We start from the raw sequence: 19,589 nt of genomic DNA, 5'->3' as shown, positions 1-19,589 counted from the left end.
TCAGTCCCCAGCTTTATCTGAACAGTGTATTTAAACAAGTGTTGCTGTCCCTCCAGACTGGCAAAATGGCTTCAGGTCAGGATGTGATCCTGAAAAGTACTTTATTTTTGGGTGAATGTTCTCTATTTGCACATCTGTATCAAGGCCTGCAAGGTATTGTAAACATTTGGTAGCACTGATTTCCACATATTTCTGGGAGTTTCTGCACTGGAGAAAAATGACCTGAGATAGCACACATTCTTCTTTCACAGAAATCAAAATGTTGTGAAATGTTTCTTTGAGTAAGAGTGATGTGATAACACAGGTGAATACCTCTTGTGTCTATCTGAAACAGTTTCAAAGACAATGTGAAAACTAAGACTAAAAAAGAAGCAACACTCACTTCCATGACCAAATTAATATAAGGGCTCTTTCACAGTTCCTCACTGAATTGAGGACACAGACTGCAGTAAGGACACCATATATCTCTGTTTCCATTTGTGGTTGGCTAGGAGGTGGCAGAACCTCTTAACAGTCCACTGTTGATACTGGTAACATCTGGTTCTTTATTGCACTTCTGTGGAATGTAGATACCTATTACTACAACCGGTACAAATTAAAATAACTAATAGTCAGAGAGTGAATGTATGTTCCTGCAGATGAAAAGGCTATTGAACAGTAACCATTTCCAGCATTAATGTAAAATGTATGTTGTCAATGCAGCTGTCCTTCAGTTTTCAATAGAGCTGAGCAATGTGTCTTCCTATACAAGTGCATTATCTTGGATACACAAAATAGAAAAAGATTAAAATAACTCTTAAGCTACATTTCTATGGTTTCTGATTCTTACATGGCTTAAAAAGGAAGAATTGTATCCATCAGTTGGCAGGTGCTCCAATAGGCAAAGCAAGTTCTATTCCAAATATACTGTTAATGACCTCATTGCAATGAGTTATCTGACGTGGGAATGTTTTCCTTTATTATTAGAGAGAGGAGAGTTTAATTATTAACCAAAACCAGAAGTTGGACTACGTTTTATCTGTCACTTGTATTGTGTTTCTTTGACATGCCTAGTCTGAGAGAGAAAAAGGAAAATGGTCATTTATGGAATAAATGCATGATTTCAGTCTAAATATTTTTCTAGCCATATCTATCTGTTTGGTATGACCTCAAAGCATGGAGCATTTCCTTCAAAACTGAAATTCCATTTTTTTCCTAACAACTATTATCCACAAGCTTCCTGCTTACGTTTTTTTTAATTTACTATTTAGACACAGACCTCTCCAGCGACAGGCAATCATTCATACACATTGCTATTTTTGTGGCATTGAGGTTCTGGATAGAGAATTTTGTCTATTTATCTGGCTGTAGGTGCTTGGCATTCTCGTGTTTTAAATATCAATGCTTTAAAAATTTTATTCAAATAACATTTGAATTGCTACTGTGTAGCAATTAATATATTTCTATGTAGACAGATTTGGATTGGTCAACGTGTATCACAATTGTTTAGTTTATTTTGTAGTTCTTAGCTCTTTGGTCTCTTTATGGAGGAGTATAGATACATGTGTCTCAGTGGAACATGGAACTTTGCATTAGTAGTTCAGGATGTTTACTGAAATAACTAGGTAAAATTATTAAAATATGCAGTGGAAAGCAATGTGCTTAGTTTAATGTGCTTCTGAATATTAAATGCAAGTAAAATGGTATATAGACATGGAGCCATTTGTTATATTTTAGTATATGAAGCAATAGCTGTGTAAACCTTAACCTCGTAATTTTCCAAGTTCCACTTTATCATGTAGCAGTAAAAGGTAATCAAAATAAATCATGGAAGATGATAAAATATTTTCTAAGGCTTTCTGAACGCTTTCAGAAGTGGTGCTTGATCCATGAAATTTTAGTAAACATATTAAATAATACAATATGATGTGCAACGTGTCAGGTCTGATAAATTATTTTGTATGGGACATTTATACAACATATGGTGAGCTGCTATGTGAACAGCTTAATGACTAAATTATGTTAATCTTTCATGCCATATTTACTTTTCATTTAAAAAAACAGCTTTTTCAAATTTTTATTTTACTTTTTTGATCATGAGTAGATGTAAGAAAGGTGTCGGTCATGAGAAGCTGTGACAGTGATCCAAGGTTCCTCAGCTGTGCAGTGTACATAACACAGATGTTGAGAGAGTCATCTGTCAGCTATGCCTCTCCTATGGAGTTAAAGTTCTAGGGGGAAAATAATTCGACACAGTGCTGTCACTGTTACATTTTCACAATAGAAGAGCATGCAAATATTCAACCTCCTGCTTAGCAATAGTGCCCTGTCTAATGTCTGTGATGGTTAGAATAAAAAAATAGTGGGTGCATCTAGGGCTCATAGATCTGACAAAGGTCATGCTATGCCGGGCATTTGAATTGGAAATTGTCTGGACTTAGATTTTATAAAGCTCCCACTGTTGTCGGGGAAAATTTCAGCAGGGTTTTGTCCCTAGAGAGGCCTCTTAGGCCCTTTTCTGTCCTATGAATGAATTTAGATGTGAGGGTTTCTCCTGCCTTAAAACTGTTAAGTTCATTTTGCATACATCCCCAGAGAGGAAAACTGGCAGATGCTTTTGTCTTGGAAGTGTTAAAAACAAAACTGCAGAACAAGAACAAGGGAGAGAAGGGGCCCTGTGTGAAGTCCCAGAACATTTTGGAAATGGCCAATATGCAGTTTTCATCAGTACTAAGGCGGGGCGCAATATGGTGCCTGTAACTCACTAGGGAATATGAATGTTGATTAAGCATACTCCCAGGCTTTGAAATCCTGAAAGCAGTGTCAGAATAATGGATGTTGAGCAAATGTCAAGCATTTGTTAATTTCTCTGTTATTTGGAGTTTATCTACCATGATCAATCAAATAAACTAGTGCTTCTCTGTTGTGGCATGTGTCATTGATATGGTGATTAGGTGGCTAGAGAGGCCTTCTGCCTTTTTTTTTCCCTAATCCAGGTAACAGATTACATATGAACAGCCATAACTTTAAGTTAAAGATTTATTTGTGGTTGCTTTAATGGAAAATGGTGCATTAAGGAAATGCTCTGGGATTCTGAGAGACAAAAGTATTTGCATTTCTGCTGTGCTCTTGTCCTTAAAGCTTTACTGTTGTAAATTAAAGTTACTTCTAAATTAAAGTTAATTAGCAGAAACATTTAAAAGGAGGAATTTGAAAACAAAGGATATACACCCCAAATTAGAATGAATTTATGGCTTAGCCTCATTTTTTCATCTAAATCTCTTGATTTCTATAAACTAGGTCTTGACATCCCTATTTCTGATCAGGAAAAGTGTTTAGATGCCCATTAGGTAAGAGTGGAGGGGATGACCCTGACTCTTTAATAAGAATATACATACTTCTATAAGAATATGTCAGAGAGGTTGGTAGTTACTAACATGCAGAGATGTAAGCAGTCCAGTTCAGGATACTTTTTTCTCCACCTTCTCGATTTGTACTGTCTTCTGATGTCCTAGTTCTGCCAATTTGCCACTCTTAGTAATATACAAAGAACTGATACATAGTTAGGTAACATACAAAGAACAGATATTTAAATACGAAGAACAAATAAAAAATAATCTGAAGGAGAAAAAGGTACTGTGGTCTTTGTGGCTTCACTCTAATATATTAAGACTTTAAAATGGGAAAGGGTAGGGTTGGAATGTTTTATGTGAGGCGTTTTGGAAGTTAACAGCCAAATTTCACTGAATTCCGTTGAAGTTTAGTTACATCGTTCTCATGAGTTTTTCTTTTTCAAAATATGATCCTTTATGTGCTTGATGTAAAGACAGCAGTGTATATTTTTATTGCATTTTTAAGAACTCCCAAAATTTAAGTGTCAGTGAGTTATGCCGTATAACTTGATGCATGTTGATATCCTCTTAAGTTTATTTGCACATAGAACAAATGTTTGATGTTGAACTAGTTTTCCTTCTTCCTTGGCTTCCACATTTATTTGCCAAGGCCTCTGGGCCCATTTTACCAAGACTGGACAAATTTTGGTGCTATATGGTGAACTTATTGGCTGTTTATAGCAGAGAGGATTCTTTTCAGTCAGTGCATGGAATAAGGGTTCTCCTTGAAACTCGAACCTTTTCTGCAGCACTGCAGGAAGCAAAGCATGTGGTCGGTGTGTGGATTTTTAGAGCAGTGCAAAAAAAAAAAAATCCTCTGGAAAAAGGAAATGAAGTCCTGTTGGTGTAAGTGGAAAAGAAGGTTAGAGAAGTTTTGAGATTAATATAATACTGTGATCGCCTCTTGTTAGATGTTTCCTTCATATTGCCTGCAAGTTGTGGGTAGACAGCTTTTATAAAAAGAGTGCTGGAAGACCACTAGTAAAAAGGAACAGCTGAGATTCCTTCTTAGTCTGTTTCTGCCATCTTTCCAATGAGAACTAAGTAGTGGAATTAGTTTATTCTCTTTATGGCACAGTAAACTATATCCCTGGAGCAGAAAGCAGACTTTGTAAATATCTTCATAAATAGTACAATAACTTACAGTGGGAAGTACTGCACTGTCAGCTAGGTAGAGAGACAAGAATTATTCTTTTTTTTCCTTTGGTTTTCTAATTATGAGCAGCTTTAAAATTATAAACTTCTAGAAATGATAAATGCTGTTTAGGGCTTAAGACAAAAAAATCTCAGGAGGACTAGCTATAAATGCATTAATTTCTTGCCTTGAATCTGTATCATTCCCCAAATTGGAATTTACTTACAACCACTCTCTGTATCATCCATGTTTGATAGAACTAAAATTCTTTAAATTATGTCCTGTATGGGAAACATTAGTAAGATCCTGACTTGCTAAGGAATTAAAAATTTTGATTGCATTACTGAAAGCTTTTTTGACTTAAGGTGTCCGCTTTTTGCCCTGGAGATAGCTATGCAACAGTATGTGTGCCTGACGTGATAGATGCAAATACTAAATACAGTAGCAGCATGAGGCAAGTGTCATTAACAGTAATTTAAGTAATGAAAGCCACCTGGCTGTCTTTGTAATTAATTGCTTGTAAATAATAAATTTAAATCTAATTTATAGTTTTCTAAATTTGATTATATATTTTTAGGAGCAAATTGTTTAAGGGCGTTTGGGGATTTATGTAGTTTCAAGTTTGCACAAATATGCTTTTTACATACAGTCGTATTTTTTTACATAAAATGAACAGCCTAATTAGCTTCAAATTGCCATTCACTCATAAAACATAGTTTTCTAAAATTAAACATCTAGTTTATATAGGACAGTATGCATTTGAAGGGGAAAAAAAAAGTACAAGTAGAATGATTTTTCCCTTTCACCACAATCAGGAAATTTAAGATTGGAGTTTGTAAAACTTTTCTTGGCAAGATATTCTATAATTCAGTTCTTTTCCTAGGGGGGAAGGGAAGTAGTGCAATAGAGTTATCCAAACAAAATTAGGAAGTAGAACATAAAATTAATATATCAAGTATTACTTTCCAGTAATAGCCTACTCGGTGGATGTTTTTCCAATGTATGAACTTTGGCCCTATGACAGGGCAGATAGGAAAGGTGAGGAAAAAATCCCCCATTTAAATTGTAGCTTCTCTGCTTTAACTACCTGCTGAGGTCCACTGCTGTTGCAGTCGAGGAACATCTTTCTTTGCATAACTATCATCTGATTACTACAACTTTTTGGTATTTTATTTAATGATTGAATATTTAGATTATACTAAGAGAAAGAGCTCAAACTTGTAAACATGTTTTTCTGTATAATCGTAACTAATGTAGATTGAAATAAACTCTGGAAGTTAAGTGCAAACAAGGAATTTTTTCTCACAGTATCTTATATGCTGCTCTGTGTCTCTGTCTTGGGATGTGTTTACTGATTCTTTCCTTGATATTAGGAAACCTTTTGTCTTATACAAGAGAATACCAGGAGATGGAGATGTGGAGGACAGGTACTATGATTCTCAAGGTGTATTTGGAAGGCAAACTCTATCTGATTCCTATAGTTTCTTTGTCAATGGACTCCCTAACTAGATGATCAAAAGGTACTAGAGAAGTTCTGGTATGTGAAAGGGGAAAAAATTGGATAGTCATTAAAGCCTGATGTCAGAATATTTGAGAATTTTAATTTCAGGTTTCAGCATCGATGCTGTAGAATTTAATCCTGTGTTGTGACTACATTTTGGTTCTGTATTGCATCTGAAAATATTTTCCAGCTTGGAAATTGAACCTTACAAAATAATTAATGTTTTTATGGAAGAGACTTTACTGGAAACAGTGAGAGAGTATTTATATACACAGGTCTGTGTGGATTTGTCATTTTAGTAGGTTTCAAACATTGATGCAGCAAGCGCTGTGCTGTTTAACTCTGGTAAGAAAATATATCAGAACAATATCTTGGGCAAATTACTATCTATTTTCTGTACTTCCCTGCTAAGACAAGACAAAAAAGTAGTTTATTTTCATTTGGAAATACCAGTCTTCTGTTCCTGAGGGTTTTGAGTTCCTGTTTTAAACCATATTTGTCAATGTCTACCCACTGTTAAAGCATAATATTGTTCTCATCATAAGCATATATATGTGAATGGGAAAAGAATGTATTTATTCTTACTGATCTTTTCATTTTGGGGCTTGATCAGAAGTACTTTATAATCATTAGAATATGGCATATTTTGAGTTACACTTGTATTACTGCTGTTGAAAGTTAGGCTTTTGTGGTGTAGGTGAAAGAAGGTGGAAGAGCTAGTATTATTTGGTGATTATTACCTGTATACATAATTTGTATTTACCTCTGCATTTTATTTTTTTTTTCACGTCTAGTACCAATTGTTCATTGGTATTTTGAAATACATCGAAATATATTTGCCACTACAAGAGAAACTGAAAAATAAGATGTCTACAGGAAGAATTAGTGCCCCATTCTTAAAGCAACTTCTAAGTCTTTCTAAGTGAAAAATCATTCAAACAGTATCTAATACTGGCAATTTTCCTCTGTCTGCTGCTAGAACTTATTGGCCAACTAGGTCAGACATTATTAAAGTTCAAGTGGCCCAGTGGGAAAAGTAATGGCCTTATGCTACTATGAATTTTAAATGCTGCCATTTCTATGTATTGCACCATCATCTGTTCTCGCACATCACTAAATTGTATAGAAGTTATGGGACCAACTGATGTCAAGGTCATAGAAGTGATGACTCTTCTCAAGTAGCCTTCTCGGAGCTTTGTCATACAGTTATTCTCGTAACCCTGACTATATCCAGAAAAGTTGTATGCACATGCCTGCATTTAACATTTGTATTATCATTGATTAGTGTAAGTCTGCAATGCAGGATGTCTTTTTTCTCAGATTCTTTACTTCTGGTTTTTATTTTTAATCCTACCAAAGGTTTAGAAATTACTTTGATGCAAAGACAATTTTTAGGAAATGATTCATTTTAAAGTCTTTTGAGTTGAACTGTTGTACAGTTTATTGAACTGGATATTCAGAGAATTTCAAAATTGATTAGTGCTGTAGAGCACCAGATGAGCTTGAATTCTATCTTGATTTTAAATGTGATGGTACTAGGTCGAAAATGAGTATATCAGCAGATACTTCTTGTCATATGTATATGTATATATTTTTTTATTATTGAATTTTTATTGTAATATATTTGCAATGGGACTATTGCCCCAACAGTGCTGTATTGGGTTTGATGTTCCGAAGGTAGTAGCTACTCATAATGTTTCATTGTATCGAAAGCTTCTTATGCAGAATTAATAAAATTGTGTTTGTATCCCAGACTTGAACTTGGGTGGCTTTGAAGCTGTAACATTGAAACATAGCCACTTACAGAAGTTAATGTGCTGTAGCTACGGACTGAGGTATTTGTGTGTCACTTGTTACTCCAATTCAAACGCAAAGATTGATTCAAACCGCATATATTCACATACACTTAGACATGTATATTGATTTAGCTTAAATTGGTAATTCCTTGACTTCTGATAGATCAATGTTAGATATGTGAATGATAAAGCTCAGATGTGTACAAAGACAATTATCTTTTTGAGAACTTTCTTTCTGAGAAGTGACCACAAACATACCAAAACTTTAGGAAATATTTTAATATTAAAAGCTGCAGTGAAGAAAGGTTAAAGCCATAGCTATTCTGGAGATCAGTGAGCCTCTGTACCTTGTTCCATGTTCTTCAGTGCTTGGATACACACAGGCCTAGCAGTTCTCAGGCTTTTTTAGGCTTTTGCTGTTATTGAGTCTTCCTGGATCCTGGTGTGGAACCATTTAGACTGCTAAGAAGCTTCTTTTTCTGATCCTGGAGATCCTGACACATAGAAGAAATTCCGAGGATCTTCTTGTCACCTCTTTTTGGGTAGGAAGTTTACCATTGGACTGGATTTAGTTGATTTGCAGGTATAATTCTGTGCCTGCAGTTCTTGGGAAACCATGGAGGCTTTGTAGTTCGTGCATGTGTTGCACATATGCACTGATGCTGCTAGGTCTATTTGAAATTCATTGCTGATTGAAATTCATTGTTTTTAGAAATAAGAGCAGATTGGTTAACATATGATAGGCGGTACAGAAACATTGCATTCTTTAGGAGTCTCTGTTCCAAATACAGAAGATAAGAGTTAAAAGTCTGTTTGGGTTTCTTTCATTTCTTTGAAAATTTAACATGACAAATGTATCTTAGATACAGATTCTGGAATTTCAGGATAGATGTGAGAAGAATTCATTAAATATATATATTTATTTCCACACACAGATTCTTAATCTAGCATTTGTCACCATGCAATTCTAGCCCAGAATTGTATATATTACTTTTCTTCTAAAGCTCAATATGGCTTTAGTTAAATTATTGTAAAACTGGCACTACATGCTCACATTGGAAAATATGGAAGAAAAGAAGCAGTTTCTTCCCCTACCTGAATTCTTATAATAGCTAAGTGCAATGTTGTATGCACTTCAGGAGAAGGAATTCACATGTAATAGCTTGCGAGTTTTGGAAATGCAACTCCTACCCTCACACTCAGTTTTTTAACCAATCTAGTCTATTTATCTTCTTAACAAGGTGGAATGTTCCATTTTGTGAAGGGAAGCAATGAAGCAATGTTTTTTTCTAGATTTCATTTATTTAAAAGCAATTCAATTCTGTTATATATATAAAATATATGTTTCATGATGGACTCTGCTTTCCTCCTGTTTGACTTCACTTGTAACTTGGAATGGTTACTGGATTGAAAACTGCAGTTCATATTTACACTTGTGTGTTGGATTTTTTTACAGATCTCTCTAGACAGTCTTCTATTGTTCTATGGTAAAATACATGAAATGTAAAGCTGAATTTTTAATCTGTGTTAGGCAAAAAGTGTATTGTTAAGGGTGATGGAAAAGAAGCTCATTTTAAAATAAATAGATGAAACAAGTAGAAACGGGTTTGTTCCTAAAATTTTATGTTTTCAGTAATGTCAGAAAATAAAGTAGAAAAGTGTAAGTTTTATCTTATCCCTAAAGAATTAATTATTTGCAAGGGCTGATAACATAATATTTGCAGAAGCTGGAATGCTTGGGTTTTCCCCTGGTGAGACTGTAGTAAATAGAAAATATTAAGTTGGACAGCAACCCCAGTCTTGGCTAGATCTGCAAACCTGCTTTGTTGAGAAGATGAACTGACCCAATTAAATTTATTTCATGCTTACTAGCTGCTTCTTGGCCAGAATTTTAGATCAACTCCAGTTAGGAAACACTGATCTGCACCAGCTTATTGTCTGTTACTAGTTTATATATGAACACTCATTGCAAAACAAAACATTTCTAAAATAGTCTCCAGGGATGATAGCGTTCCTGCTCTACCAAATTCTAGGATTCAGTACAAGGAAATGGTCTAAGTTTTGTTCTTAGATGCTAAATGACCAAAAGGCATAGTCCTTGTCCAGCACCAGACAGTGCAGTGGTCATTTTAGCTTGACTGATACCTGTAATACTTCTTAAAAAAATACATATATGTAAATTAGTATATCTTTATATTATTTGGAACCTGGAAATGACATTTCATTTTTTTAATAAAAGTTATTTTCTTTAAAAATAAATTAGTGTTTTATAGCAGATTTTAGATTTCAATTTTCAGCCTAAATATAGTTTTGTATTGATAAAAGCAAAAAGTACATTAGGCATTCAGATGGATGTATGGTACCAACATCAACACAGAGTAACAAAAGGCAAATTGGTTCATTATGGATGCTGGTGTACAAGAAAAAGAGACTAAAGAGCAAGACTGGTTGCTTTGAACAGAGCTCTGGGAGTTAGATCCATTACATTGTGGAATCACAGAAGAAAATGTTTCCATGTAAGTGGCTGTTACACAACTTAAGAGGAAAAAATGCTTGTTTCCATGGAAAATAGATCTAGTTCTCCAAGATGGATAACAAGATAATTTATTAATTATTTAAACTAGATCGTACTCAGAATTGCAAGGTTGGAAATTTTTGTTTGTTTGTTTTGGAAAATCAGCAAATCTATACCTTTACAGTTGATTCTTAACAAAAGAACTTACTCAAAATAAACATGTCTATATCCTTAGCCTTCCAGTAAACTATGAGGCTTACTATAAAGTTTATTGCATAAGAGGTAATAATGCAACACTGAAATGTTATTTTGAATAAAAGTTAAATTTTCATTGTTGTGTTTGTTTTCCTGGATGTGTCAGCTATGTTAATTTGTCTGTTGATTTGAAAACCTGTCTAGAAGCATCAGGGGTTGGATGGAGCCCTATGAAATGGGCTGCTCCTGTAGAAGTAACGATAACTTATATGGCAGTATAATGTCTTTTGTCCACATTTCCATTTCCTGTCAATGACATCTTGCAGTAGATACTCCAGCTGTCTTTTGAGGAGCTGTTTCATTTTGCCAGGAAGTTAGGCAATGGAATTGTGGCAAGGAAATACTGAGTGGCAGATAAGTAGTTTCAATGTTTAAGAGGAAAACTATGTTAACCAGAAGAAACATGAAAGCAGCCATATGAATATACAAATCAACTTCTCCTGGAGAGGGAGAACAATCTCCTGGTAGTGAGGCTCAAAATTCTTTGAATGGTATTATTGAAATAATTCTCTTTCTCATAATCATAATGTTTTTGTACTGCAATCCAGTATATATCAAACTTGTTCAGTTATTGGACCAAGCTTTTTGGTAAGTCTCTAGTGATCTGAACAGTTGGAAGAATAGGACAAGAGTGTCAGACTAAACTGAAGTAGAAGGGCAAATTAGAAGGACACCAAGGGAACAAATAAAATAAACAAGATTCAAAACTCTGAAGGGAGAAATATTCATCACAGTTCTTTTTTATATGTATGTAGGTATTACAGAATAATGTTAAAATAAGTATAGTAATCATACTGAGGATAGCCTAAAAATACAAAAGTTGGTATATCAGTGGAAGAGAACTGAAACCAGAAATCCAGTTAAATGCTGTCCCTTTTTACTTTGTTTTTTTCCACATCTTTTCTCTTAAATTCAGTTCTACCATTGCGACCATATAAATCTACCAGATAATGGTTACGCGGAGAGCCATTAGGGGGCCATATGTATCCAACTTATTTATGGCCTGCAGGGTTTTTTTAAATAAATCAACTCCAAATACCTTAGCTTTGCATACGTATATAGCCTCTGGAAGTACAAAAGCTTAATTTCTTTTCTTTGTGCACCTTCTAATGATTACATGTGGATGTTGAAGGTTCCCATAATTGGATGGTGAACCTGTTGGGGAGGCACTGACGTACATAACGTCTGGTCTCTGTGTCAAATGGTGTATATTTAAGAATAATTAAATTGACTATACTGTAGTTCATTTTTTTCGTAATCCTTTAATTTCATAAATCTGTGTGTTAGTTACGATTGTTTTTATACAGTTTCAACATTCAGTGAGTACTCAGGGTGAATATTCTCATATGTAAAATACCAGAGATCAAGGCTCAGCTTACAGCTGTCACACAGATGTTGTGCGAGGCAGACAAGCCCAATTACAGTCTTACTACAAAAATACTGGAAACACAGATATGGATAAGATAAACTAGTAAGCTCTTTGTATAGCACTGCATTAACCTCATCACTTTGTTCCTAGTGGTACAACTGATTGGTTTAGAGGTTACCTTTTATTCTGTGCTGCACAGACATACTGTCTGCTGAAACCTGAACAAACCCTTTAGTCATTCTATGCCTCAGTGTTCCCTTTTTGAAATGGAAGTAAGACTTCCTTAAATTAGTATTTCTGAGTTGTGGAAAATGCAAGGAGAAATGCCATTTAAGTATGGGAGAACATTTACTTAATGTAAATATGATGTAATACAGGTATTCAATTCATATAGAAGAAATCTGATAGAAGAGCAAGACATTAGATGTTGCTAAATCTTTGAACTACCAGTGTTATGCCTTAGTAGATGAGTTCATGAAAGGAAAAATGTTAATTATTCATAATGCTTTGCTGTACCATAAACTTTGATTTATTGAGACTATAACTTGTTCAAGTTGCATGTAGTAAGAAAATATATCACGAGTAATTAATTGTATTCAGGATGTGATGAGGTAGATATATCCACAGAGGACAATTGAAAACAGTAGCAGTGTGGTATTGATTGCCTTTCAGAAGGAAAAAAAAAATCGTCCCAGTTCTAAATGTTAACAATTCAGAGAGAAAAATTCCCACTTGGGAAGAATGCTTTCCAGGTTGCTTCATTGCCAGGTGTTTGACATTGAGTGGAGCCTTAGATGAATGAAGCTTATGGTAGCTTCTGGAAATTACCGACTCCAGGGAATCTCAGCTTCCTGCTATGAAAGTTTCTATTTTCAAAGCACATCAGTTTCAGTGGGAATGTTCCAGTGGTCCCATATGCTACTTCTGACAGAGGGGGAAGTTTTTAACCTGAATATGAGACAGCTACTGAAGAGTTTCCCTTGCTGCTAACAAAATGAATTTCAATATATTGCCAATGAACAAACAACATATTCCAAGTTGCCGATGGAATTTAACTCCATCAATTTTTAATGGAAATTCTGCTTTGTTTTCCTCTTTGCCTGTTGCAGCTCCTCTACCTGCTCCTGATGGGACTTTTTGGGTTCTGTAGCTGAAAAGCGAATGACCCAAACAATATGCTCATTTGCTTTGAAACTCTTGCTATATTTTCCTCCCCTCCCTTTTATGCTCTCTCCTTGACCTAGCAGCAGGAAGCCTTTGTCTGAGGTGTTCATCTGGAACAACTTTTCCACACTTGTTTTCATGTTCTGTTAGATTACAGGGCAGCAGGCCTACCTTTGAAGCTCTCTTCTCTTTTGTTTCTTTGCAGTGCACTCCAGTAATTAACTTTGTCCTTCTTTTATTTGTTCCAGTCAATCGCAGTCCACTCTGCTGAGCATCTTCTCCCAGGAGTACCAGGTTAGAAGTTTTCTCCTTTGTGAGGGTTGACAGGTGCCTAATTGAATGATGAATGTCCCTTTATTTCTTTGTAATTGAACTGCCAGCTTTCTGATTGGTTTGGAGGATGTTCCTTTTTTCCACATCAAGCACCGCCTGAGTCTCAGTGGATGACTGCCAAGCCTACCCATCCGTCTAATAACATCTAGCCTTTGCTTATTTGGTGAACCTGTAATAAATTATGCTAAACCATTATTATTCTGACAATAATAATTTCCCTGTGTTGCGTGGTTCCATGTGCTAAATGTTTGCTGACTTGCACTGTCAGTGCTGCTTTCCATTGCTGACAGAGATGATGATAAATGACCATTGCCAGAGTGGCAGAAGGCAAGAAAGGCAGAAAATGGAGTCATTTATCATGAGATGACAGGTGTCAGTCAAGTGGCAAGTCTCTATGGAATTACTTTTTGTAGTTTTTCAAATAAGTTGTTTTTAAGCAATGTTCTTACCGTTTAAAAAATGCCAACTGAATTGTAAAACCAGAGTGCAGCAGACTTAGATGGAATTGAATTGAAGGAAAATTAATAGAAAGGTTGAAAGAGAGAACAAGTTTTTCTTTGCCCTCTGCAGCTTTCAGTAAACTTATTTAGATTCAATTATTGTGACCTTACTGGCTTTTACATTTATGGTACATTGCAGTACAGTCTGAAGACGTTCAATTCAATAGGTAGATTGAATGTCATTTCTGTAAAGAATCTAGAAACATAATTCAGTTTCTATATCAAACCGTAGCCAGGGAACATGTGTTTTGGACAGTCATGATTTCTGTGTTTTGATCTATGACACATTTGTAGGATTCTTTATTTGTTTTTTTCGTTTTCCTAGAAACAAATCAAAAGAACACATGCCAAGCATCACTCTGCTGAAGCTGTTGAAACTTACTACCAAAGGTACAACCTCCCCACCTCAGTTAAAAGTATCATCATGACTACTATTTTTTATAGCAATTACAAGTACCTTAGTTTAATAGCTTATGAAGACAATTTTCTGTAAAAATAAGTGAGGAATTTGGAATGCCAAATACAAAATGATTCACCTAAAAATGTTGTTCAATGATAATGCAGAATCTTTTGGTCAGTTTGAATAAGAAGGGATTTCCTTCCTTAGCTCTAAGTCAGTATAAGCAAATATTTTTTACAGGATATGTGATAGCATTTATTTTATATTGCCTATACTTTATAATTATAGGATTTCTGTGTCAAGACTAATATTGATATAATTTCCTTACAACAAGGGAGTTTGTTCTGCTACAGTTACTTGTACTTTTAAAACAACATTTATGTGACATAACAAAAAGTTATGTATTGTCGGTTAAATCACTACTTTTTAGATCACTCCTGTTTTACCAAAAGAAGTGTCAGAAATAGTTATTAGGGTAGGATGAGAATCTTTATGTCATTTTACAGTACTTTACAATTGTTTGCATCTTAAGCTAATAAACTGTATTTGCAACATCTTATAGTTTGTCTGTGACTTCTATAGGCTTTACTAAAAATATTGCAGTGACATAATTGGGGCATACTGAAAACTGGTAAAGATACACAATTAAATTGCTACTTTGTAGACTGACATATCTGAGGAACTTGCATGGCAAGTGAATTCATACTTGTGATTATAGATGTCTTATATTTATGCTTAATATTAATCTGTACAAATCAGGAAAATAAACAAAAAGCCTTCATTTGTAAACGATTAACTGTGCTTCTACGGAGTCATGTGTTTAAAACCTAAGCTCAGCCTGATTAGATCAGACACTGGTTTATACCTAATGTGAGTTGTACTGGTTTGTGGATTGATTTTCTCTTTTTTAGTAGATACATGGTTCTGTAAAAATTTGTACTAGATCACATTGACTTTTCCTAGTGTTTATTATTGTTTAGGAAGAATATTGGATTAAAATTTTGTTTCTATACAATACAACTTGTAATTAATTTTCACTAGCACAGTTTCAGTGAAGTGCCCTATGTTAATTGTAACTGCTGTATAAATAACTCTTAAAACATATGTAAATCATATGCAACCTGATCTAGGTGAACCTGCTTCTGCAGGGGGGTTGGACTAGATGATCTCTAAAGGTCCCTTCCAACCCCTACCATTCTATGATTCTATGAAATCGTTTTTATGATGGTTGTGTTACTAGTTCCAACAGCTTAAACCTGAAACATGTGACTAAATTTTGCTTTATGCAAACCAGCAGTTGTGTTGGTGTCAGTAAGATTGTATGTATGATGAAGTTTGGCTCACATCAGGTAGGAGGATTTGGTCTCCTGTCCCCTTCTGCCCCGTCTGAAGTATGATAGCGATATATAAGTAATGCATTATGTATGAAGCTATGTGGTAGTGGTAGGAAAAATCATTCTTTATGCCATTTCTGGGTATTTCATATTGCAAATGTATTAACATGGCTGAATAAAATGCACATGTTTTTATTAAAATCAGAGATGTTCTGGTTAATAGTTAGAAAACTCATCTCAATCTTGTTTTAAGTAGATTTACTGTGTAGTATGTTTCATAAGCTAAAAGGGCAGACTGACTCGGAATCCAGTTTGAAATGCTTCAAGCATAAATGTGACAAACATGTCTTCTCCTCTACTCTTTTGTAGCATTCATTTTACCTCTACAAACTCCAGTCTATGTGGTATACTCCTTTCTATTCCCACTGACATACAAGAAGATAATTTAGCTCTCATCAGTTTCCTAGGTCAGAAACTACTAATTTTTGAAGGCACTCATTTCCACTGGTCCCTGTTGGGAGCAAGTAGAAGTACAGTTGAGTGGAGTAGTTTCTGCTGCTCTGCTGGGACTTGCTAGTCTTAAATTTAGACAAACACAAAGGCAAATTACAACGAAGATCAACAAGCTTTTCAGAACAGTATTGCCATCAGTATGTGAGACCTGTTAGTCCATAATGGAATTGCCAGTGGCATTAGAAGAATCTGACAGCAAATTACTGCATTATTGGCCATAGCTTTGCTGTTCTGTTTTATAATATTAATCTCAAATAAATCTTCCTGGTTAAGTGTTTTGTTTATCATCTCTCCTTTTTTTCTTCTGTTACAGACTTTCAGTGTTTAAATATACACAAAGCATCTTGTTTTGTGGGTTTTTTTTTTTTTGAAATACAGGAAAAAAGCTTTTATAATTTCCTTTATTCTTTAAGCCTGAGAATAACTTGCAAAAATCCCTCCTGTGAAGGGGTTTATGTAAAGGTGTTACACCCATTCCACAGAAAGGGAAAATGATAAAGAATTTGAATGTCTGTAACTAATGAGCAGAAGACTGGTGGGCAGAAAATGACAAAGCTAGAAAGGCAGTGGCCTTCTAATGGTGTGCTCAACGCATACAGATAGGATAAACGAGTAGGATCAAATGTTGGTAACTATTGTTCTTTTCTACATGGCGGCGAAGCACGAAGTTGCTTCCAAGACTATAGCTTCTTTCTATCAACTCCTGAAAACAGATTTAGACATTATTGAGATGTAAACATCAAATAGTGAAAGTAACAGAAGTGAGGAAGGCGATACTGGATGAAGTGATCGTCAGAAACATCACTGTGTATCCATATTGGTTTAATACTCAACTAGAAATGTTAAGTCTTTGCCCTTGATAGGATAAGGACTTTCTGTGACCATTTATTGGATCCTACATATTTTATTTCCTCTTCATATTAGCTTGTTAGACTACTTTCACTGAAATAAGTCTTTAGTATTTAAACTACCACCCAGTTGATGAAAAAATGGATTACATTTTAGAAATGATGGTTTTGTGCAAAGTAGTGAATGGAATAAGTACTCCTTCATGGAAGTTCCTTCGCATGGAACCCAAAATCTTTTCTGTGGATAATAAAGGTTTATTCGTCTGTGATGCATCTTTAAGTAGGATAAATATAATTTCTTTGCATGTCATTAAGCCTTTTTTTCTTTTAAATTTACTGTGGTTTTTAGTAGTGGCTTAATCAAGATTGATATATCTTGCAGATGAATAGGAGACAGCCCTGGAGAGTTAGTAATTTTTTTTAAATACTTTTTCCTTAAAAGATTTCCCCGTAAATACACTCTACTGTGGAATTTTCTCCCAAATGAAAGTGATCCACAGAGGATACTGACATGTATAAACTGGCCTTTTCTTGCCACTGCAGAATAACCTGCCTTTGTCTTGTCTAGGTACCTGAATGGAGTGATGAAAAATGCAGCTGCGCCTGTATTACTGGAGCTGGCCAATGAGGTGATAATCTTTACTTTTTTCTTTAATCTTCCAGTGTAAAACTTGAGGGTCATATCTATAGTGACTTCAGTAAGAAAAGTAATTAACCAAAAAAAATGGTTTCAAGGCACATTACACGTTTAAAATGGTTCCCCAGTCTTTTAGTACTTAAAATAATTAGACAAAAAGCCTTATTTATGAATAAATCGGTTAATGTAATTAGTCTCTTAACTTGAAGGCGAAGGTATAAGAAACTTTGAATTTATATTTTGCTGGAAATTTCAGACAGATGATAGGTCTTTAATGCACAAACTCACAAAAAGTTCCCACACCGCCTTAATGGAGTTGTATCAGTTTTACTTACATTTGATTACTCGTTTTTAATTACAAAACTCATCTAAGATGTGTTTTTTTAAAATAATAATACAAAGGGTTAAAATATCATTTCCCTGTCGACATTTGTTTCTGTTCATATGGATTAGAGAATCGCTAATGAAAACTGCTTAATATAAAGCAATTAAGCAGAATAAATTCCTCAGTATAGCTGTTTCCTAGAAAAGCTGGTGTATAAAAGGTTCAGTACAGTTGCCATTAAGGTATTAACAGATTTATTAATGCTGTTTGTTAACTAGAATTTGAATCTGCCTTGGGATGCAAGGTGTTACTGTTATCTAAAGCAATACCTTAAAGATGTAAAAAGTTTGAAAGAGTAGCAGTGAAATTCCTAGAGTAAATAGACAAAATATCTACCCCTTAAACTCTAAGATATTTATTTACAATAATATTACTAACAATACAGTAACTGATATTCCTTGGAACGGCTTATGCAACCCTCAAAGGGATAGAATGAAATGTATGCTGTTTTGTGGTGCATTTTAATAGAAAATGTAAGAAGAAGGCAGAAAATGAGTGTTTGCATTAAAAATGATATGGCACTACGAACATTAAGTGTTGCAATAGCAGCAAGTTCTAAAAGTATCATTAGTAAGAAAGAATGGTTTCTCTCTCATATACATTACTGCAGCTAGCTAATGAACAATTACCTATCAATTACAAGAAGATTTTAATCATCTGTGAAGTGTCCACATATCCTGATCATACAGTTGGCATAGAATAAAAGATTTACTTCATATTAGTGGTAATGTGTAGCGTCTTACCATTTCTGGAAAAGACAAGTCTTAAAATACTGAGCATAGAACCTACTTTACGTAAATAAATACAATCTTATTAAGATGTTAGGTAAACAACCTGATTCGTGATATATCGCACCCCTATTATATAGGAACTGTCATAAAAATATTTCAAGCACAAAGTAATATATCTGTTACAAGATCTTTGTATATTTTTCCCATTGATTTAGAGATGATGCATATAATTTCTGACTCTAGTGAGCATATCTTTGTTTATATTACAGTAATGTGTTTTTGCAATTCAGATCAAAGATATCTGCAGTTCAGAAATAAATAAAAATTAAATCTAAGAGAAAGGGAGATATACAAAGAACTCATCTGTTTCTGATTTCATAGTACCAGGTATATAAGGAAGGCAATGTATTTTGTGACTGCTGCCGAATGCATTAGGGAAATGTGGCAATAACCAGCACCAGATTACTGCTTCCAAACAATCAAGCTGCCATTTTTATATGATAGTTTATATTTAAATGACATACTCTTGCATCTGCTGACAATTGATATAATGGTAATACTTTATGAGTCAATATATATTTAATCAGTGGAAACTGTAAAAATTGATGAGAAAGATGTAACATAGGTGCATTATAGTATGTACCAGCTCTGTTAAATAGGAAAAGCTCCACATTATTATCTTTTGGATTTGGTTTTTTGAGGGTTTGTGAAATTGTTTTTCGTTATTTTATTTTTATTTACCAACTTCTTCACGTTGCACATGTAGTGCAAAATATCTAAAATAAATCTCATTTTTGTTAGA

At 34.5% G+C, this 19,589-nt stretch overlaps 1 protein-coding gene across 8 annotated transcripts in view; it reads left to right on the top strand.

The window, feature by feature from the left end:
- The window catches only part of CDIN1 (CDAN1 interacting nuclease 1), a 160,308-nt gene that overhangs the window by 14,255 nt on the left and 126,464 nt on the right, over positions 1 to 19,589 (top strand). For 6 of the 8 annotated variants that reach the window (XR_009818903.1, XR_009818906.1, XR_009818902.1 and 3 more), the window contains exons 2-4: positions 13,355 to 13,400; positions 14,265 to 14,329; positions 17,603 to 17,663. Coding sequence is in view for 2 of the 8 variants with exons in the window: in XM_061997873.1 (XP_061853857.1) it covers positions 13,355 to 13,400; positions 14,265 to 14,329; positions 17,603 to 17,663 (172 nt within the window). In the remaining 6 variants the exon portion in view is untranslated. Of the gene's footprint in view, positions 1 to 13,354; positions 13,401 to 14,264; positions 14,330 to 17,602; positions 17,664 to 19,589 lie in introns of those variants that run through there. The other 2 variants (XR_009818904.1, XR_009818907.1) reach the window with 2 other exon arrangements.

Source organism: Colius striatus, chromosome 6 (genome assembly GCF_028858725.1).
Source record: "Colius striatus isolate bColStr4 chromosome 6, bColStr4.1.hap1, whole genome shotgun sequence".
NCBI classification, from domain to species: Eukaryota; Metazoa; Chordata; class Aves; order Coliiformes; family Coliidae; genus Colius; species Colius striatus.
Note: the sequence above shows the minus strand (reverse complement) of the source record. Positions and strands in the feature narration are given on the sequence as shown.